The sequence below is a fragment of the Hyposmocoma kahamanoa genome, unplaced genomic scaffold, assembly GCF_003589595.1.
Source record: "Hyposmocoma kahamanoa isolate Upper Pololo Valley unplaced genomic scaffold, ASM358959v1 202, whole genome shotgun sequence".
Classification (NCBI taxonomy): Eukaryota; Metazoa; Arthropoda; class Insecta; order Lepidoptera; family Cosmopterigidae; genus Hyposmocoma; species Hyposmocoma kahamanoa.
The window spans coordinates 9,644,254-9,668,275 of NW_020653726.1; the positions used below are offsets into that span (position 1 = coordinate 9,644,254).

Genomic DNA, 24,022 nt, shown 5'->3' on the forward strand with positions numbered 1-24,022 from the left:
TTGTTAGTATTGATTGTTTCTTTGGACAATTAAAAAAAATTGCAATTGATTTAATTGATTAATTCGATTAAAATTAATTGCAACGTGCAACTAACGGTTTAATTGAAATTGATTTTAATTGCAATAAATTTTTTAGTCAACTAAATATCTGATTGAAATTTAATTGATTAACGCCCAACACTGCCACGTGGTAACATATGCGTTAATTAACCACTTGTCACCAGCGGGAACAAAGCCACAAATTAGAAAGATCCTAGTAGAACAAAGCCAGTGGTGACGCTCTGTGTGACATGCGTACAAGGGCAGGAATGTTTCGATATTAATAAGCTACATCGCCCAGTGCACCCAGTCCAGTGTATGGTAGAAGCAGTGCAGTTTGGAACGAGTGCCATAGCTGGGGCGGACCACCAGAGCCTGCCCCAATGATAACACTTAATAACGATCTGGGGGGAGACAAGACCGTGGTTTTTGGTACCGAACCCACGTGGTTGAACTACGGCACGTGTAGGAGTGCAGAAGAGTCGTGGCACTGCCAACGCGACGAATACGACCGCGTCCTCATGGAAATTGGAGGCAGCATCACGGCTGCAGTATCCATTTCCGCTTGCTAGTCAAGTGAAGTTGTTATTTACCCTTAATTTTTTAAAGACATGTATGTACGACAATGCACTCTTTGCATGTAACGGTTTATCACCAATTGCCTACGTAGTGACCTTGATGACACCTAAGGCTCAATTTACATTGCCGCACGAAACGGAGAGGTAGCGAATTTTTGTAACGAAATTTTACATAGCATAACGAACTTTATATCAATTGCGTAACATATAAACTAGACACGGCAGCTGCTGGGAATTCCTGAGATACCGCGAGAATTAGAGACAGAGCTCACGAAGCGGTTTTGACCCGCGCCCGCTGCGGTTGCGGGATAGCTGTTTTATTTCAACACTCACGATACCGCAGGTTTGTGCGGTCACGTAGCCGCCGCGGTTGCGGATCGGCCCGCAAACTTGGCGGGAGAGGATCGCAAGTCGCGCGGTTACTTACGATCAATTGAGATCGTCAGTTAAGTCTCAGACATCTCACGGTGGGCTGAAAATCGGCTTTCATAGACTCAGGGATTTCAATTTGCAAGTGTCACTTTTTTTGCCGAATATTGCTTCTTTTAGTTATTACTATGTACAAATATGACACCCGAGTTGATTATGTTCAAAAACGAAGGAGTTATAAGTAATTCTTTTTCGAAAAATTTGTATGAAAAATCGAATTATCTTTTAAACGGCAAGGAAAACCGTAATATCCTTACAGATGGTTATAGTACTAATTATTTATGATTTTTTGGCGTACTCCAGATAACGGTCATAAACGCCGTTTTTTTTTTAAAAAATCATCAAAATATTTTTGTTTAATTTTACATGTGAAACAAAATGATTTAGTCTTTGAGTTGAGAAACACAAACTTTTTACAACACGTAACATAAAATACTATCACCCCTATATTCCCAAACAGTAGGCAGAGGTTTACAGTACACCCACACTTAGACACATATTGTTTAGTTTTATAATGAGTCTAAAAACAAGTGATTAAGTAAGTAATTACAACGATATTGTCTTCTAATGAGTTTAGAATAGGTGATTAAATGATTCTCAATACCGCACAACAATGCCAACTATGGACTTAATTAAGCTTTTTCTGATGAGTAAGCTAATTTGTTGATTAGTTCTAAAAAATATATATATTTTAAGCGCACATATTTTTAAACTCTAATGAGTACCCTAGTACTAACTAGTTAGTTAATTATCGACTTTTTGCAATAAAAGGGCTAACATATTGCTTAATAATTTATATCGTTCACTACTGTGTAACTGCTAACATTAAATCTTTGCTCAAAATTTGAAAATGGAAAGTTTAATCACCAATTTAGACTTGTTCGTTCTTCTAAAAAGTGAGAGTACTTCATTTAATCATGAAGTATTGTTTGGTGCTATTGTATCCCGCATAGGCGATTGCCTTTCTGATGAAGATCAAGTAACTCTGAAAGAGTTTTGTCGGAGATTCACGCGAGCTGCTTTACAGAGGTGGAAGAAATCCAATCGATTCATTGAAATTTCAGAAGACTATACGGGAATTGGCTGCAAGCAAATATTGATTGGCCAAGTTGTGTGCAAACTTTACTTCATCAAGAACCAACTGCTGATGAGTTATCAGACACACACTCAGTCTCTCAAGAACCGTTTACTTCATCGTGTGTTGGAACAATGACGAAAAGGTCCCGAAAACCATTCGAAGATCTGGGAAGCAAACAAAAAAAGAGAAGGTCTGATGATCATGCAGGCGAAAATTCCAGCGAAGTAGCATTTGCAGCTGCAGCACGTTTCAAAGAAGAAGGGCATGATGATATCGCATCTGTAATCGAGTATATGATGAAAAATCCAGAAGCAGCCGTTACAATTAATAAAACGCTTAAAAAACCACTGAAAACAGTCATATTTACACATTGACTTACGATTATATGGACGTCGGGTCCGCGCTAAAAAGTGTCCGAACTTATAGGGCGATAAAATGGTATACAGAGCGTCATTCACGCTTTAGTCTTCGTGTGTTCGACTGACAGCGAACCCAGCAAAATTAGACAGTAGGTACTGCGATGACATTACAATTTAAATTCAACGTTTTAGCTTTTTCATATTCCTTTACATGTCACTACGTTTAAATAGGTTGACTTGGGACATTTTTTTCGTGGTTTTTGTATTAGACCCGTCATCCATTTATTTGTAAGTCAATGTATTTACACCAGAAAGTGCTTGGATTGCTTCATTCACTAAAACTGTCAAAGTGGCAATATATTACGTTGCGAGAGGCTGCCATTCGGGAAGGTGCTGAGGGTATTTATCCATCCTATTATAAAGTGCAACAAACCAAGCTTGATTGCTATCCTCCGAAGCAATCAGTATCAGTTACGGATTCATCGGCCAGGATTACCCTTGAAGCTTCACTTGACATCACGGTGACTAGGATCCTTCAAAGTCTCTCTGATGATGTGCAAAATAAACAGCTAAAGCTAATATCTAAGTGAGGATTTGATGGTGCTTCCAACCAAAGCCGATACAAACAGAAAATGGAAGGCGAGCAAGATGATTCAAGCATTTTCATGACCACATTAGTGCCATTAAAACTGACAGATGGAGATAATACTTTATGGACGAACCCAAAACCTTGCTCGGCTTTGTATTGTCGTCCAGTTCAGTTTACTTTTGTAGAAGAGAGCGAAGCAGTTGTCATTGATCACAAAAGACAAATGGATGATGAAATTAAGGCCCTTATCCCCACAGAATGCAGTAATATTAACAGTGTGACTCATCAACTAATGATGACAATGATCGACGGTAAAGTCTGCACTTATCTTTCTGAAGCCAGATCAAATACATCGTGCTACCTGTGTTTATCGAAACCAACAGAAATGAACCGCTTAGATGCTGTAACATCAAAGACCGTGTGTTCTGATATATATGAGTTTGGCTTGTCATCCCTACTTGCCCGAATAAATTGCATGGAATGTCTGTTACAAATTGCGTACAGACTTGACTTCAAACAGTGGACTGCGAGAAGTAATGAGCACAAAGAAATGTTGCAGACAAGAAAGAAACTGATTCAAAATAAATTTAAAGATGAGCTCAATCTGTTGATTGATATAGTGAAACTAGGTTCAGGAACTACGAATGATGGGAATACAGCCAAAAAGTTTTTCGAGTTTCCAAAAAAAACTGCAACTATTACCGGGTTGGATGAATAATTTATCGAGAGATTTTGCCCGCAAAACAGCAGAAAAATACGTGGAATTATACGACTGGTATTACATGTCGGTAACTGTGCATAAATTATTAATTCACGGGGTTGACATAATAGATAAAAACGACATTGCGCCTACTGGGACTCTTTCGGAAGAAGCCTCAGAGTCTCGAAATAAAGATTTCAGGAGGTTCCGGGAACAGCATTCACGGAAAAGAAGCAGGCAAGATTCAAATCAAAACATCCCGAATATGCTTCTTGTGTCTTCGGATCCTGTTCTAAGTGCACAAAGTCCTATATTAGATGCCAAGAGAAAGCAAAGCTTTTTTGCTGAAACTCTTGATCTAATTCAGTTTCAGCAGACTGAGTTCGAGTTTTTAGATATCTCCAGTCTGGAGTCTGACTCAGAATTGGAGTCCGACAACGAGAGCGATAAGGAGAATTTGTAAATTTAATTACATAATATTATGATTTCTTGCTATTTTTGTAAGTTTATTGTACCAATAGGTTTAAGTAGTTATTAATTCATCAAATTAGTCATTAAAATATTTTGTATGTTGTATTTAAAGTAGGTACTGCTTTTTTAAAATTATTTTTTGGTTTTTAGATATTTATGTAGTTAACTAGAAATGTTTCATTTTTAGTTTTGTCTTTGGTTAGGTTTTAGTATAGGTGCTTAGGTATTTATTATTTGATATAAGTGTAATTTTTTTAATTTTGTTTCAGTTTAATAATATTACTTGAAAGTTTTATTGTATGTATTTTATAGTATTTTAATATTTTTGTAACCTCTGTTTTATTTAAATTATTAATAAAAGATAATAAGAAACATATATTTTTTATTTCATCTTGTTTTGTATATTCTTATTATTTGGAAATACTACGTTCTTAACTTAGACACTAAAAGGAGAAACAGTTCCTTTTAGTGTGTAACTTAAGAATGTATACAAATAAACAAGAATATTTTAACAATTAAATAGGTAGTTGTAATTACTTAATCCCTTGTTTTTAGATTCATTAGAAATCTAAACAATATTTGTCTAAGTTTGGGTGTACCATAAACCTCTGCCTACTCTTCGGGAATATAGGAGTGATGCTATGTTTTGTAAAAAGTTTGTATTTCTCAACTCAAAGACTAAATAATTTCGTTTCACATGCAAAATTAAATAAAAATATTTTGATGACTTTAAAAAAACGGCATTTATTTATCCGTTATCTGGAGTATGCCAAAAAATTATAAATAATTAGCACTATAACCACCTGTAAGGATATTACGGTTTTCCTTGCCGTTTAAAAGATAATTCGATTTTTCATACAAGTTTCATACAAATTTTTCGAAAAAAAATTATAACTCCTTCGTTTTTGAACATAATCAACTCGGGTATCATATTTGTACACAGTAATAACTAAAAGAAACAATATTCTGCAAAAAAACTGACACGTGCAAATTGAAATCCCTAAGTCTATGAAAGCCGATTTTCAGCCCACCGTGTGTCGCCATGGACTCGCATAAAAAACGAGCTATCGCGTTATACGTACTTCATCGAAGAATTTAAAGAACAAGGCCTAAAAGATTCTGGGTGCTTCCTCTGATTCAGGAAAGAAATCGTTACGGATTATTCGTTGTTCTTATTAATGAGTTAAAAAACATGAAGACAAATTCTTTAATTTTTTTCGGATGTCCGTATCTACTTATTCAGAACTTTTAAGAAAAATGGTAACTGGTAGGTAATTAATTGATCGACTTCAACATTCATAAGTTGAGAAATTGACACGCGCTGCCAAATCGAAAATCAATCATAAAATGGCGTGGGAAGGAAAGACCCAATCCGCGCGCGTGTACCGCGTCACCCGCGAACCGACCGCAGAGTGCGCGGGCGATACCCGCCAAGCGCACGGGCGACCGCGTCCTGCGCGGTTTGGGGCCGCCGCGAGCAACCGTCACCGCTGCGAGCGTAAAACGCGTCGGGAAATGTGCTACTAACTTTTGCATACATTTCCACATTCTTCGGCGGCCGCGGTCCCGCAACCGCGGCGGGCGCGGGTGAAAACCGCTCCATGAGTTCTTAGCCTAAGGGCGCGTTCCCACTATGTCGTCACGTTTTATTATCGTGGGACGACTGTCGTGTCTAGTCTGTTCCCATATCACGACTAACTGTCGTGGAAGATTTTTTATCGTTGAACGACTGTCGTGACTAGCTGTTCCCACTAGATCGTGACGACAATTTATCGTTTCACAACAGGCTCCTTGTCGTTTGCATGACAGAATCGTTTGATGCACTGCAGTCGCTTGTATGTTCTTTTGGAAGCCGGTAGTGTGTGTTCGCTCGAAATGGATGAAGAAGAAATTTTAATAATGTATTACTTTTTTAAAATGCGGAAGAGGAAGGAAACAAAGAAAAGAAAGTTTTGCATACATCCAATGCTACTAAAAAGAATTCCATTAGGGTTATGTCAAACGGTATACGAAGTTGCTTTCTTTTCGGTATTGTCAAAACCTGGTGGTCTACTCTCGATCTCCGTCCGAAACAATTACTGAAAAGACGCTTGATGCGAATGAAGCTTCATACTTATTTGACAGTAATTGGTTCGGACGGATGTCGGACGGAGATCGAGAGTAGACTGCTACGACCAGAGATGGGAGGTGGGTTAAAACCCGATCAACCCGCCCGTGTTTTAACCAGGGTTTTACCCGAAGCGCCGAGTTTTAACCCATTTCTGCCCAAAATCGTGGGCAGAAACGAAGAGTACAGAATTTGGTATATTAATCCTAACACTTAACAACATAATATACAATAACTTGTAACAAATTTCTATATTCTTATTACATGAAGAAGAGGCATCTCCACACAAAACCCACCACCTGTCAATACTGTGGATTCTCAATGAAGATCGATTCAAGTACATACGATCTAACGATTTTTTATATCAATTTATAGATGAACTTTTCAATAGAAATTATTCAATAGAAAGGAAAATCGAACTGTCCTGTTAATAAAGCAACAAATATTTTGTAATAATATGTATAATTAAATTTGAACAAAACTCAATTCACAACAAATATTTAGACGTAAATAGTTTTTGCCCTCGATTTCTGGTTTCAACCCGATTTAAACCAAAGCAAAGCGCCGAGTTAAAACCCGGGCGCTTGCCCATCTCTGGCTACGACCCAACGCTACTGCAAAGCGAGCAGAGGGCGCGGGGTACGAGAGGGGAGGTCAGGGAGCAAAATACATGCGGACAGCGATAAATAAAACGTGACGACAATAGGAGCTGCGACAATCTGTCGTCACGTTTTTATCGTGACTTTTTATCGTCTGACGATTGTCGTTCAAGCTTTTCCCACTGTGACGTTACAAAATCGTGAACGACAGTTAATCGTGTCATGCTATATGTGAACCACTTCATTTAAATATACAAGCCACGACACTGTAAACTGCACGACAATCTGTCGTCACGACATAGTGGGAACGCGCCCTTAGCCGGAAAATTGTTTTGTAGCCATATTATAGTTTGTACGTTACACATATGACATTGATTTGTTCATTGTCGCACCCCGCACGGAAGAATGGCATAAGTGGAGTTACGTCAAAAATGTTTATTGCACCATTAGATACTGAAAAATATAACCCACATGCGCGCATCCGCGGATGTGGGTTATTTTTTTCGTGCGATGTTAACTTTCTGAACCGCGGCAATGTAAATTAAGCCTAAAGCGCAGACCACACCGCGAACGAAGCTAGCTAACTTGGCTTAGCTCACGTAGTTGCTTGTAAAGTTAGCTTACGCAACTACGTGCGCTAAGCTAAGTTAGCTAGCTTCGTTCGTGGTGTGGGTGGGCCTCTCTTGGCTCGGACCGCTACTGGCCTGAAAAACAAAAACAGCAATAGAAAATCAAAGAATTAAATCATTAATAATTTGTTTAATAACACTTATTAAAACGTACTACTTTTACTATGTTATATAAAATGTCGACTGTAAGAAGTTTGTATCTTTATATTTTGCATACGCATTCAAATTTGGTTTCTACTGACTGATAATGAAAATTGTCATGGTATTTACCATAGCAATCCACGTTAAGCTTATAGTTTACAAACATGAGATCATTAATGTAATGATATTTAATTCAAGACAACTAATTGCAATCTTTCTGAGAAATCACTTCACATACAAATAATACATATTACTTTGCCTTATACACATAAAAATAACTCCAATAATCTCACTTAAGTATATACATATCTAGATTTTTAAACTTAAAAATAATCATAATATGACATATTTTTAAAGCAATAATTTTTAAAACCAATTTGTATATTTATTTACAAAAGCAATACAAGTGAAAGACCCCGCAATGGTTTTGTAACATAAATAATATGATCACGTTTATTATTAAGTTCAACTTTAATTATTTTTCAATGTATCCATAGTCGGATTTTGCACCCGTATAGACATTTAATGTTATACTACTTTATAAAAACATCAGGCAAATTGACTGACAACCAATCTTTTAAACAATGAGTGCGGTGACCTTTCGGAGCACAGCATTCATTTGACTATAACTGCAACACAGATAAAAATAAGTAAAAAAAGGATGTAAACTTAATTCGGTGGTTGATCTTACGTTTTAATTAACCTTTTTTATTCCTTTTTAATTTTTCTTTTCTTTCAAGCTATGTATCACTCACAGACAAATTCAATTAAATGAAAGTATTAATATAGAAGGCGTGCTGATACGATTTTAGACGAGTACAGCACATTATGCGCAATGTACATACATGTGCAGGATGCTTTTTAAAATACTAACAACCTCCCAGCCCAGGACTATATTACTAACGTCATAAACAACAACTATTGTTCCATGCTTTTAATAATTCATTAGAATTTACTTACATGCAAAATTAAATAGATCGATCTAAACGGTAATAACTCTGTGCAGGACGGGAGTGGGAGTCGCCGCGGAGGACGCTTGCATGTTTGAACTTATCTACCAAATACAGATCCAAAAAGTGTCAGATAGTACAATAATAATTTACAACATTATTTTTGGTAAATGTATTATGTTTTGTAAAAAATCATAGACCAAAAGTTGTTGTTAATGATGTTAGTAATATAGTCCTGCGAGGTTGTTAGCATTTTAAAAATAACTCTGTATACATTCGATGATAATATGCCGTTGACTGTACTTAGGCCTGTTTTATAGAACCTTAATCAAGCACCACTACCTTTAACAAGTCAATATATACAACCAGCATATTCTGCCGACTAAGGACAGTTTTCAGTCTAGACCATGGTTGTCTGTTTATTTGTTTTTTGTTCCTATTGTCTAACACCTAATTGTTTAAGAGAATATTTAATAAAATCTAAAGAAGCAAGTAAGTAAAATCGATCCTATCAATCATGGCAATTAATTATCCCAAACGGTTATACACTGTCTAGTCGTAAACAGAAGTTGTATATACTAATGTTTAAATTCATTTTTTTAATCAATATTAGTGCAAATATAGAAATCTATCAAACAATATTGAACAGGCATACTATACGTTTTAAAAAGCTGACAGCAATATTTTTTATATAACGAAAACTTTAGTGTTGGACTCAACCTTAAGTCTCAGTAATCTTTATTCTTACACTCCCGGACACATAATTCGAGCACCTCGTTTTAGCCTTAAAGAGCTAGAATACAAAAATAGTGTTATCATCGAAGTAAAAGGTTTCCCACGGTTTTGTAGTCCAAATTTCCAACATGGACTTTTAGGGTCGTACTCTAGAACTCTACTCAATGCTCACAAATCAGGATTTGAGTATGGTTTAAAGCACTCGAAATCATACTCAAGTCCTCAAATACTCAGATCCTGACTTGAGCATTGAGTAGAGTTCCAGAATACGACCCTTAATATACTAGTTTCAAAATTGCGTAGGATAGTTCTTGATCAATCAAACATTATTTAAGCCTACGGCTCGAATTATGTGTCCGGGAGTGTATAATATTACGGCTCGAATTATGTGTCCGGGAGTGTATAATATTTATCTTTAATCATTTTGCAGGAGGCACTATGTAATTTCAATCCATTTTCAAATTTGTTAGTCCTACCTATCCTATCTTTACAATCTTAATATAAACCATCTCTTCACAAGACAACGCTCAGATACAGCAACTTATTAATAAATTGAGGAGCCTTAAAAAAGTCCATAACAGTCAAGTGCAAAAATATGTGCTCACTCAAAGAATTGTTACAAAAATACGTATTGGATGTGTCTGACGCACACCATGATATAACGGCAATCCTAAGTATATAAGCAAAACTTTTTCAGTTCCGAATTAATAATGATTTATATTGGAAAGTGACGACACATTTCTAGAATACTTCATTACAAACATGTTATTGCAAAGTTCAATAAATTCACATAAATGTACAAAAGTCGTATTCAGGTTACTTGTAATTATGATTATAAAATAGCCAAAACCATATTTTTACTGCATTATGAAGAACATTTTCTATTTGACTAAATACGGAAACTACCCGAATTACACAACATATTTTTCTGTACAAAAAGTGATAAATGTTTTATCAGTTGAAAATAGGACAGTGACTTTGTATTGTAAATACGAAAAGCTAGTTTATTTAACAGGTCAAAAAGCTGACTCGTTAAAAAAGCGGCAAGTTATGCCAACACAGTGGATAGCAGTGGAACATATTATGTATTAAAAACTCTCAATTAAAAAAAGTCAATAACAACAAATTTAGAATTAAATTGAACAATACAAATGAACAACATTTCTTGATGAAATAGAATAAAGTACTATCACACAATAAGTCTTATGCCAACTTAACGCAAGTCTGCATTCACATTTAATTTGTATACTGTAAGAAGAAGGTAATTACAGCGCATACAACTGTTAATATAGAGACCTATTAATATAATAAAGAACCAGGCATCAAATACTGTTGTTAATGACGGCATTTAGTGACCTTACTGAAAACTCAACTTAATGTTCATTGCCCGCTCAATATATTACATGGAATGGAAGTCCTTCACCAGTCTATGCTGACCAATAAAAACAATCATCACTTAAGTATAAATCCATAAAGGCCTCATTTCCAAAATTTAGGGAAGATATTTTTATTACCCTTTCGTACATTTTATGTACACAAGAAATAACACAAACAACCACAAAACCTATGATATAAAACCAATGTAATTATCAAATTTTTGAGTTGCTACTCATATTTGATTGCTGATAAATATTTACTTTTTGTTTAGTTTACAAAAATAATATGTATATGTAAAAAGAACACTACAATTTTTTGTTACAGTTGAGTTTTGGTATTTAATCTGTGTATTTTTGATACAATTACTAAATGTGTGGAGAGGATATATTGTAAATGCATATTTAGTTAGCACAGTAAATTGTTTTAGAAATTTTGTTTTAATGAGTTTAAAATTACATACTACTTAATACAGATCAATAGGTCTCTGTTAATTGATCTGCACGCACTGGTTTCTGTTCAGAATTACAACATTCATTTCAAAAAAACTATCACATATTTCCATGGGGTAAGCACGACAACATGGACTTTCTTAGGTTGTACCTGTCCTGAATATCACATTAATAAGGTACAAGCTGAAAACTAGAATGGCTATTTCAACACATTTTGTACTTCAGCATTATCATCATCAAATCAGAAGACACTTTTTAAAGCTACTGAACTGTACAAACAGCATGCATACTTCTACTTACATCTATGTTCACTGCGACATTTTAAAAATTGTTTTTAGTCCTGTTGCCTATAAATTCAATCACATAAATATTACATTCAACTTACATAAGTTACACAGTCAGCATCAGAATTACCTTAACATTTAAACTAATCAAAAATATCGTAGCGGTCAACGTCATGTATATGTTCAGAGTGCTCATAATATCTATACATTTAGCATAATAAATAAATCATGACATGTCAATTTCATTAATTTAACTGTGAAGAATTTTAATGCTGACTGTACATAGTTACTTGCAATGCATAGAAAAATGGACGCACATCCATGTTATATTTTCGTTGTCAAGAAGGACAGTACCATTTGATCAGATTGCATTGTTAACGATCCATGCCTAAGAACAATCATATTAACAGATTCAATAAACACTTACACAGTAAGCCTTTATTGTTCATTCATCCAATCCATTAATGTCTATCAATCATCATTTAAATAAACCCACAATTCTTTACATTTAAGAAAATCAGAAACATACTATGCATCCAAGGTATATCATAAGATCAACAACAAGCTCTATTGACTTAGTTGTACAGTTTTGAACTCTGTATCTGAATAAGAATATAACACAGTTGCTTTTTAATGCCTTGTGGCAAGTACATTATATATACTGTGTTTTTATTAATGGCAATTAGAAAATACTAGTCCCTCTACTGGCCAAATAGAAGACTAGAAAAGACTGTAACCCAAGTGACTCACATTGTTGTTGCAGTTACTAGCGGTGCTTGCATGGCTGAACTTCAAGCTGGTGAGAGTCGTGCTGCTTCTTTTCAGGTTTCTTCACCAAATGTGCATTGACAGGATATTTTAATGCAGTCCTCAACTGTTCGTTGTGTTCTTCTAAAGAATTTACGGCGTAATGTAACACAAGCTCGTTCAAAGTTCTGGAAAACAAAAGAATGTATATGTTAGATGTGGTTCGTTGAAAGTGACTCATATTATCCTGTGTTTTGTTATGTTTTTCATAATTCAATAAAATGATTAAAAACATTGTTGTAAAACATAGTGAAAAAGAGAGTAGGTATAAGGAAATATTTACTTGTAAACATTGTAGGGTTCAGCAAACCCATAACCTCGTTCAGTCTTAAAGATGATACAGTGGTAAACCATGTTGTTGCAACAGATAGACAGGGCAAGTTGCCCAGTTGAGTTGGGTCGAATTAAGAAAGTGCCTTGAGGCTTCCCTTCAAGCAACTTCTCAGCCATCTCACGGGTTCCGTTTTCTACTTTCCAGCTGATTGGTTCGCGATGCGCATATAATTCTTCAAGTTTGTGAATGTTGTCATCTTCTAGAGCTTGTAAGTATTCTTCTGTTTTACCGCGTTTTTGTAACAACCTGTAAAAAGGAAAAATAATGTAAATGAATAAACTTGTTGTCATTTAGGTGACAATATTGTGAAAAATATTTCTCAAATTCTGTAATTTTTTTTAAATTTTCAGGCTATAACCCCTAAATTCAATTCATCTGCTCTTCGGCTGGTTATGTGACTGTAGGTTTTCAGGATAAAAAAAGAAACCGAAAGGTGACTAGGGGCCTCGTAAAGAGCTCGAAACGCTGGTTTATTTATTAACAAATATACTTACCCGATGTTAGATGCGAAAAATACATACTTTCGTTTCCAATGTAGGTAGGTAAGTATAAAAATGGCATAAACCTAAGAACTCGATAAAAAATGTTTTCTTACCCGACAGCACTCGCTACTGGGTAAAAAATATCACGGAGTAGTACGTACGATTATTATTACAATTCTGAGCGCACTGGCCACACGGGACTTTAGGTACCGTCTAACTAATGGTTAATGCACATGCACAACGCCAGACAGTCAGTTTGTATGCGGCCCTTGGTGACGACAACCGAATAAAGTGAATATGGGTAAGAAATCCGGTAGCGATAGTTCTTATTATATTATTTTTCAGTTTACTTATGATTGTTTTCCAGTCATTACGACGGCCAAGGGCAGACAAGATCATAGCTCCCTTTTCGTGTTTTAAGAATACTGTATAGTAATATCATATGTCCCAAAGAAGAATAAAGTGGTTTTCTTGGCATCAACTATACATTAGGACGGCAAAAAAGTCTCCGGAGAAGAAAGAAAGCCGGTAATAATAATAGATTATAACAGAACCAAGTGTAGTGTCGCTATTAGGGATGGGCGTTGTGCTAACTACCCAGTGGCACGGGCAACTAGAAGATGACGAATAGCGCGAATAGAGAAAATAATGTCGCTGTGATGGCTAAGTGGAGCCTTGAAAGATTTAGTTTTGAGTTTTGTCATGCGACATATACAAAAGAGAGCATCAGTACCTAATTTGCCGTCATACATAAAAAAAATCAAGTTTATGCTCAACGTCGACTCAAATATGGAAATCACATTGGCAAACACATCTAGATCTCGCCCACTTGTTTCTGCTTTTCGTTGCGCAGTATGGGAGTTGAAGGAAGACCGGAAGATGAAGACAGGCTGTGAATTGTTCTTCAAAAAGATATGCCGATAGCATACGATCCCAATTTGTGGTGATTGATTTGATAGAGTGAAATGTATATGTAGTACATTTAAGTCTATTTTTGATACTAGTCTCAATTTTGCATGTTCCTAATAAAACTTTTGTTCTTTCTTATAGAAGTATACATTATTTTTTCTATTTTCATTAGTTTTCTATGATAATCTATATTTTTTAATAAATACTCATTACTAGTTGTGTTTGCAATTTTATTGATTAAGAATAACATCAACAAAACTATTATATCTGTACAGATTGAAGAATCGATTATATTTTCTTAGATAATGCCATTAAATTCTGTGGTAATTTACTCGGGAGCGAGTAATCGTGTCTGTAAATACCTAGCGGGTGCTGGCGGTTAAATCTAAAAATTAAATATGTAGTGTTGTAAAATAAACAACATTCATACATTGATTTATTATTGCATAAAAATGTCCATTTTCTAATTAACTATGTCAAGTTTAATTAATACTCACACTTTATAACAATCTTTCTTTTTGTACAGATTTATAATTTCTGATTTGAGCTTCGTTATTTCTCTTTCAAGTAACAAATTTGAATCAACTGTCTCCCGCAGTATGCTGTGTAATTGTGTTCTAGCTTGTTTTAGACTGTTCACTCTCAAAATTAGTTCCCTATGGTTTGCCATTATATCATTCTTTTCGTGAGGTTGTGTTTCAGATTGCAATTTTTCTTGTAGCTTAAGATGGTCTTCACAAACTTTGACTGTTTCTTTGAAAGCATCGAGTGCTTGCCTTTTAAATTTAACTTCCTCTCTCAACCTCATGTACCTATCAGACCGTTCATCGTAATCTCTAGTTTTCAGTACAAATTTCTTGTGAACTTCCTTGTAAAGTGTTTCAAGAGTTTCATCATTAATGTTCTCTCCTATGTCACTTTCTTGATGGCGCGACAGTGGGTACATAAGTTTGATATCCAGACTGCTGTTACAATGTGCCAATGAGTACTCTTTGTAGAACCTGACCAATTCCACCACAGAGTTAAATTCATAAGGCTCACAAAATCCGTAGCGTGCATCTTGGTTGTATATTTTTATCAATTTATTTGTGCCTCCTTTTCTTACGGTTAATGTGTAGCCACTATCTTTGTTTGATGCATTGCGGACTAGAAATGTACCATCACAAGTATCGCGTAATTTTTCATTAGCCTCGTCTCTGAAAATAAAAAATATTTAAAAAAGTGATTATTGGTGCATATTTTTTTAAAATAGTCTAATACACATATCAATCACTTAAATAAGCCCTAAGTATTTCAATTAATAACCAAAGGGAACAAAATTAGATTAGACATGTTGTGTTTGCCATTTTATGTTTAGACATTATTGATAAGTTGCCCATTAATAAAGTAATAAACCAAACAACATTTTTATTTCAAGTATAATACCCTGTGTATTTGTTTGTTTGTGTATTGACAAAAACATCACTATCCATTTTTTCCTGTGCATAATATTCATTAATACAATACATTAGTGAAATAAAATCCCCAATACACATTTTTCATTACGATTTTTCTACGTAAAAATCAACGAAAATAATTGGACATCCAATATCTTCTAAACAAAGGAGTGACTAAATTTTAAATTTCGCGACTAGAACCGACTATTTCACGATTTTTTCTGGGTGAAATCAGACCTAAGCTAGGAGCTGTGGTTCTCGACATTCAAAAATGTTGACGCCTTGCCGCCTTATAAGTTTATTCCGGCGGGGACAGTAGAACACCTTAATAACTTCAAAACGGCGTAACTTAGAAGTTAGAACTCTGCGGAATCTAGATGTGAATAACGCTAGCGAGCCAGATGGAATTCCAGCACTAGTCCTACGTAACTGTGCGGCTGAGTTGTCTCCTGTTCTCACACGCCTACGCCTGTACCGCCTTTCACTTGAGACTGGTGTAGTTCCCAGGTCGTGGAAGCTTGCAAACGTACAACCTGTGCCGAAAAAGGGAAGCAGAGCTGATTTTGTCAACTATAGACCTATCGCAGTCACTTCCATACTCTGCAAGACTATGGAACGTGTACTCAACAACCGTCTCCTGTCGTACCTTGAAGATATCGACCTCCTCAACTTCAACTTCAACTTTTGTGTCTATGGCTCCGTCGTTTTGCGCGACGATTTTGCCAATGTCAGGGTTGAGAGACATGTGTAGCGGTAGTGAGACAGATTGCCGGTTATTAAAATACTTCGGCGGTTTTTATTCACAATGACGGTTATATATATATTTTAATGACATTACAAAAATATAATTTGAGAGCTCATGTTATTTTCTCCAGTACGGATTCCGACGGAAAGCAATCAACTGGGGATCTTCTTGTGTATGCCTCGCATATGGAGCGAGGCTATAGAAAATTAAGGTGAAGCACTTGCAGTATCTTTGGATATTTCTAAGACTTTTGACAGGGTCTGGCACGCAAGCCTTTTAAGTAAGATTCCCTCTTATGGGCTTCCCACTGACCTTTGCAATTGAATCTCGGATTTCTTGAGCGAACGTTCGATTCGAGTGGTCTTAGAAGGCTACTCTTCCGAACATATGGCGATAGATTCCTCAGGGTTCCATACTGTCTGCAAATACAGTCTTGTCGAGAGTCCATGGTTAGCCGTTTGGATTTGACACTCAAGGCAGTGTACGATTGGAGCGATGCCAATCTTGTCAAATCTAACGCTACCAAAGGCAGCTCCGACTTTTGTGTTATCTCCATACCGATAGCCGACAGTCTCCAGGTACTTGGAATGGACCTGTCGTCCAATTTGTACTTCGGCAGATACATTGAATCCATAGCCAAACATGCAGCAAGGAAGCTTGGGATCCTTTTCAGGGTGAGGCGTTACTTCACACCGGGACAGTTGCGTCAGCTCTACCAAGCACAAGTCCGGTCGTGCATGGAGTACTGCTGCCACCTTTAGGGTGGCTCTGCTACATACCAACTGGCCACTTTGGATTTAGTGTGCCAAGAAGCTTATAGGTGACTCGGAACTAGTGGAGACGAAGCCGCAGAGCCTTGAACACCGCCGTAAAGTTGCCAGCTTATCGGTATTTTACAAGATATATCACGGAGAGTCTGCGATGGAATTACACGAACTAATTCCGCTTTCCCGTATCCATCTCGGGTTCCACCTCTATGTTGTGGATATTACAAAGATTCGCACGAAGCTTCCACATTTATATGGCGAACGGCTATGGAGTGGAATTCCCTGCCTACAGACTGGTTCCCAGAACGTTATAACTTGGGGCTTTTCAATGCGAAAGTGAATAGGCATTATTTAGATATGCATGCTCCATCGTCGACCTCATCGTCACTTTCCATCAGGTGAGATGGAGGTCAAATGTGAACTTACATTTCATAAAAAAAAGTTGTATCTTAGAAAAGTCATTTTCTGGCGTCGCCATTTTCACATACACAATACGGAAGCATGCGCGTGCGTACGATCGGAGCGCCTGATCAAACTGAACGGCGCGTGATTTGTGAACTGAACGTGAACTGAACGTGAACTGAACGTGAACTGAATGTGTAATTTGTGGTTGTCTATGTGTGTGTCCATGGCACCCGCGACACAGGGTTTCCCTAGTGCGGGGCCATGTTGAGTGTGTGCATTATTATAAATTTAAAAAAAACTTAGTACCAAAATACTTACCGGGAAAGTACAACGGCTTAGCCGACAGCCTCTCCAGATCGAAGGTTCATCAAGAGTGGCATATCAGGCCACAAGGACAGTCGATCATTTTCCAGAAGATGGGAACTCCGAAAATCGACATATTCGCCACAAAGAACTCTGCGGTAGTCCCACGATATGTGAACGAAGATCAGAGGGACAACCAAAGCCAATTGACGGATGCTTTCAGCCAGTCGTGGAACTACAGACTGGCATGAATCTTTGCGCCTCCAGCACTAATCCCTCAAGTACCGCATCACCTACATGGCTCCCGCGGACTATATATAATGATAGCACCGAAATGGGAGAAAGCATTTTGGACAACAGAACTGAAGAAACGAACCGTCCAACCACCGTATCAAATCGGGAATCTCAGGGATCATCTAGTGGATCTACAAACAAATCTTTGTCCGCGGGGGATCCAACACCTATCATTGGGAGACTTGGAAAATACGGGCAGGACCGCCGAATTAACAAACTGGAACGCTCACGAACGAACCGTACTGCAGTCGGCATGGAGACCTTCGACTTCGAAGACATATAAACCTGCATGGGAGAGCTGGTTGCAATGGTCCAAAAATAATAACGCCGCTTCCTCGACACCCAAACCGAGTGATGTAGCTATATACCAAATATACCTACACAAAGTCCGCAAACTAGCTGCAAAAACTATTCTAGTTTACAAATCAGCAGTGAGCACATTCACTAGTCCCTCCTCAAATGAGCCCCTCAGCAATCACCCAATAATAAAGAAAACGCTAAAAGCCATAACGTTGGAAAACGCTCCAAGCCACAAGAAGGCAACATGGAACATTGCTGATTTTCTGGATTGGCTCTCTTGAAGAAGCATAGACCAATCTGACTTATTTCAAGTCAGTCAACACGTCGCAACTTTGCTACTCCTCGCTTCCGGAAGACGCGTTCATGACCTAACACTACTTCATATAAGCTACGATAATTACCAGACATCCCCAATAAAATAAAAATAATACTTTGGCCAGGCTTTGGGTCAAAAACTGACAGTGCCAACTACCGACATTCGGGTTGGTGCCTATTAAGCTGCAAGGGCGTGGGGCTGCCAACCCGCGGGGCTCACGAGGACGGCCTCGTCCTCCTCGTAGCAGTCGAGGGCAGCAACGCGACCGGGGCTTCAATCCCCGCTAGATGGCGTGAGGGTGAGGGTTCTCCAAGCAAACCTCCACCATGCCGTGGCTGCAGCGGCTGTGGTGAAGTGTTGCTTCGCGATAGGCAACGTGGATGTCACCCTCATTCAGGAACCCTGGGTTAACCACATAATCATAATGGGACTCAATGCCGCTGGTAAGTTGATTTACAACATCTGTGGAAGTAGACCCAGAGCCTGCAATGTTTATAATAAAAACATTCAACAAACCTTATGCCTGTTCCGGCGTTCTGTACTGATGACTTTGTAGCGGCATATCTCTTTCCCCGGAGTAGCACTCAGGCCAAGATAATCGTATGATTAGCCTATCTACCTGGAGAAAAGAACAATCCCACGGAAGATCTGACACGACTGGCGGAATACGCCCGGAAACACAAAGCAGAACTTCTGGTGGGATGTGATGCCAACGCTCACCACACCGCCTGGGGGAGCTCAGACATCAATAACAGAGGTGAGTTACTATATGACTTTATCCTATCAAATTGCCTGTATCTTAGTAACGAAGGATGTACACCAACTTTTGTTACTAGGTTAAGACAAGAAATTCTGGTTGTTACTTTCTCTACAGCTAGGCTAGCCGGACTTATAACCGGCTGGCATGTTAGTGACGAGACGTCGATGTGTTATGTGTTTATGATCCGATGATCATAAACACATAAAATTTGATCTGGGAGCAGGAAATGTCTGCCACCCCACTACATTTAGGAATCCAAGGGACACGGCCTGGGACGTCTATAGAGACAGATTAGGGCAGTATCTACAAGGGTGTCCTAATTGATCAAAACCACTATCTATCACAGTAAATATACTGAACACTCTCATGGAAAGTAATACAGTGGTACTGCGCTGGGTTCCAGGCCACTCTGACATCGAGGGTAATGAGTCAGCGGATGAACAGGCAAAGGCTGGTGCTAGGGAAACCTTTATTGGACCCGAACCCTTCGTAGGAATAGCACACAGCCTGGCAAAGCTCACTCTGCTAAATGAGAGCACACACCTCTCCCAAAAAGTGTGGCTACGAAACAAGGGTCTTGAGCATTCAAAAGCCCTGATATCTGCATACAGTGCCAAACACTGTAGAAAAGCTCTGTCATTTGTCAGTAATGGCATAAGAATGCTTTCTAGAGCCTTAACAGGGCATTGTGGCTTAAACAAGCACATGTCAAATATTGGGTAGAGAGAAAATAGAGAATGTAGATTCTGCCACATGGAGGATGAAACTCCTGTTCATCTACTCACCCAATGCTACCCCCTGATGGGCGTATGAAGTTCCGTACTGGAAAGGCACATGCCACAACAAGAGGACATTAAATCTGTCGGAGCCAGGAAAGTCCTTCAGTTTTTCAATGCTGTTGGCCTTGGCTCTACACTGTAATTAGTGGTGATCACAATAGATCAGTCAATGGTCAGTGATGAAGGGATGCATATGCCCCGAATGAAGCCACCCTAATAATAATAATGAGCCACAAAGTTACCAACTTATCAAACAAACATGTGTGTGACATTAACATTTCCATAATAATTGAGGTAACATAAGGTATTCAAACTATATCTAATGTACAAAAAATCGTAACATATGACGCCATTATGACACACTGATCTTTAAAAGATGAAAAATATATTATAAGAACCCATTTCCATATTTTGACAGTAGTACAGGTTTTTCACATAAAAAATAGGCAACTCGACATTGAGTTGCGGATATCAACCCATAACACCATACAATGTTATAGCAGTACAAGAGAAAAGTGCACTTTAAGTGTAAAAACATTCAAATATTGGACCACCAGTGATAATAGTTTAGTTCTAATGGCCTTGATGTAGCCGTCTTCATCTTGATTTCTCTGTATTGTTGAATATTAGTACTTATTGTTAGAATTTCACCAAAAATTGGTGTATGTGATGTACATTCTGATCACATTACAATGCAATGAGTAAGTTATGAATGTAAGTGTTGAAATATGGTGCAAGGTTATTGTAGTAGTAAAATATTGAAAAAAAAAAAAAAGGAGTACAGAGTTCATACAACATAATGTTATTGCTAATTGGTATACTCAGAAAAAGTGAGAGGGAATAAAAGTAAATAAATATTTATGCTTTAAATGTTTGTTTCACATTAGTTATACTGTTCCAGAGTAGACAGGTTTGTAATAAAAGGAATAGGTAATTTAACGTTATAGTTACTTGGAACTGTTATGTACCTACAACTTACAGTAAGGCTTTTAATGTGATGTATTAGTGTTATAGCAAGCACAATATTATGTCCACTGCACTTACTCAGCTATAAAATTATGTATAAACGTAGTTGTTGGTGCAATAAGTCTGATTGGACGAAAAATTGATAGAATTGATCACATTTATGAATATAATCAGACATTATTGATCCTAGATTAATATCTGTTAACAGTAAAAGGAATTGACCCAATATTGAAACCGCATTCAATCGCTACAAATAAGAGTTGATAGATAATGACTTACCGAGTGATGTCGCCCCAGTACCATTCGGCGTTTTCGAGACTTTCATCGGCAGCCGGTTGCGGGACCCCAGTTTCAACCATTATCTCATTATAAACCCTAGCTAAATAAAACCAATCAGTTTCTGACTTTTAGACTGAAGATTCAGTAAATGTAGGTAACTTAAAACCGGGGTCTTCGGCCGCGGTCTGTAACTTCCGCCTTGTTGAGGTTACTGAGACAATTACCTACTAAATATCACTTAGTATCCACTAAAACTATTGTTTCTTCTTTGCGACAGTTCAATTAAGATACATCAACATAATGTTTGTAGACGTAAATACACCAGCACTGCAAAAAGAGGTCTTTAAATCACAAAGGAAATGGGCGAGTTTGTTGGTATGTACATAGTATGGCATGAAGTATTAATATGTCATAACTTAGTTATCACTTGAACCTGATTTGAAGATAGTGTAACACGACATAAACTCAAGATAAAAGAAACTATGAGTTCATGAAAAATTCTAATAAAACATAACTTCCTATCACTACCATTCGTCCGCCATTGATAGGGACGATTTGATACAAGTGAATACGAGTAAATACTCGATACTTTTGTTTCGATATCGAGTACTTTTAGTATCGAATCCCTTCTTTCGATTTTTACTGGGTATCGGAAGACAAATACTAGTATCGAATCAAAACGCGCACGCGTAAATGTTAACCTATTTAACTTTAATCCCACTTCCTACGAAAAGATCATCTTTTTCCAAATTATTTTTCTTTCCATTTTCACCGTTTTACAGGAAACAAATGTAAACTGCGAAGTACCAGAGATATAAAAATATATATGTCTATTTATAGTCCCTTTGGATCATTTTTGGATGAATTTTGGACATACATCTCAGCGAATGAGCGAAGTTCACAAAGGGAAATGGCGGGTTCATAAGTAGTTTTGTGGGTTTCTGTATTACAGTTTTTAAATTAATGTTTAGTTTAGGTATTATTAGGACAAATTCACAGAAATACTCGATTATCAAAATCTCAATCGATTAGCAGAATTATCAATTGTATCGATTTAGTTATAATTCTTTGAAAAAGAAAAGACCGTTTATTTATTTAATTGTGCACTGCGTGCTTGTTAAACGTTTATTACTTTTTTGTTATTATGATGCCGCCAAAATCGAAAGTATGGACATATTTTATAATTTTCGAAAAAAGTATGGATATGAGTTAGTATCGATACTTTTGAAGTACTCATATGATTAGTACCGCATGACGAATCGATTACTACTCATTTGAGTATATATCGATACTTTGGTGGTATCGGAACATCCCTAACCGTTGACGAGTTTTTTTTTAATAAAACACTACAAAAACCTCAGTCCGTCTTTCGTCCTCTTTTTCCATCCTTTATTGGTCTATCCACACATATCCGGGCCGTGCTCCATCAGGGGCTCAAAAAATATCGTTGCGTGTATTTTGTATGAACTCGTTCACACATGTCCGTGTCCGGGCCGGGGCCCCCGCAGTTTATACGAACTAGCACGTTCCGGCCACGTCGCGGGCACGGCCCTAACGTGTGTGGATAGTATATTCTTTTATTTTTTTCCATCCTCTAAGATATAAAGGTCCTCCGTCCGTGCCGTACTCTACAAACTCGATCTGTCTAATTTACGAACTCGACTTTAACTCGAAAGAAAAGTTCCAATAGAAATAGAGTGGTGCTGGTGGTTGACAAAATGTTATAAAAAACTTGATGAAAAAGACGTTTAGTACTCCAACAATAGTTTATAGCTAGATGTACATATATTTTGAAAACAACTCTCCTTTTTGTTTCTAAAAATAGAACATTCCCAGTATAACTTTGGGAAGATGTTTATAAAGATTAAATGGAAAAAATTTAAATGGTCACGCTTGACTTGACTGACAGTGAGTATAGAGTGTAGAGTGTAGAGATTAGAAGTGGGTTTTAAACCCAAAACACTTAAAAAAGTTTGCTTATTAAAATAAGCACTTAAGCACGCTTTTTATTCTAAGCGTAAGCGTTGGTCAGTTCTGTATTTAACAATTTAATTTTTTACAACGTGGGCAAGTTTCAAGTCCTACCATTTATATTTCCGAAACAAATTAATTCGTCAATGTGAATAATAATTTTATAAATAGAAATAAAACTGGTATTTTACAAATAAACTTACTTAACATAAAACCTTTAATGGTCTACTGGTCTACTCTTGCTTTTCGCTATCAACACAACATTGCAAGCTTTTTTTTAACATAAAAGCCTATGCGCTTAAACGTTTTTCTAAACGATTTTTTAAGTATCAGGGTCGTATTCCAGAACTCTACTCCATAGACTATTAGATGCTAACGCATCTCTACTCAATGCTTAAGTCAGGATTTGAATATGATTTAAGGCACTCAGGGTCGTATTCTAGAACTCTACTCAATGCTCAAGTCAGGATCGCACTGGAAACACAAGCACTGGAAATATGACCCTAATGGCAGGGACTTGAGTATGATTTTGAGTGCTTTAAACCATACTCAAATCCTGACTTGAGCATTGAGCAGAGTTCTAGAAACGACCCTCAAACTTTAAACTACTCAAATCCTGACTTGAGCATTGGGTAGAGTTCTAGAATACGACCCT

The 24,022-nt window shown here is 37.2% G+C and overlaps 1 protein-coding gene across 2 annotated transcripts; it reads right to left on the reverse strand.

Annotated features, from left to right (window-relative positions):
- Positions 1 to 9,763: 9,763 nt before the first annotated feature.
- Positions 9,764 to 22,826, reverse strand: LOC113226819 (phosphatidylinositol 3-kinase regulatory subunit gamma). Of its 2 annotated transcripts, XM_026459589.1 has the most exons (5): positions 22,753 to 22,826; positions 21,397 to 21,723; positions 14,544 to 15,242; positions 12,605 to 12,901; positions 9,764 to 12,449 (listed from the first exon to the last, which is right to left on the reverse strand). In XM_026459589.1, the coding sequence occupies exons 2-5, from the start codon at positions 21,474 to 21,476 to the stop codon at positions 12,281 to 12,283; spliced, it is 1,245 nt and encodes a 414-aa protein (XP_026315374.1). In that variant the 5' UTR covers positions 21,477 to 21,723; positions 22,753 to 22,826; the 3' UTR covers positions 9,764 to 12,280. The 2 variants fall into 2 exon arrangements, with proteins under 2 accessions (XP_026315374.1, XP_026315373.1); XM_026459588.1 differs by lacking the exon at positions 22,753 to 22,826 and having other exon boundaries at positions 21,397 to 21,944.
- Between the last annotated feature and the right edge of the window lie 1,196 nt (positions 22,827 to 24,022).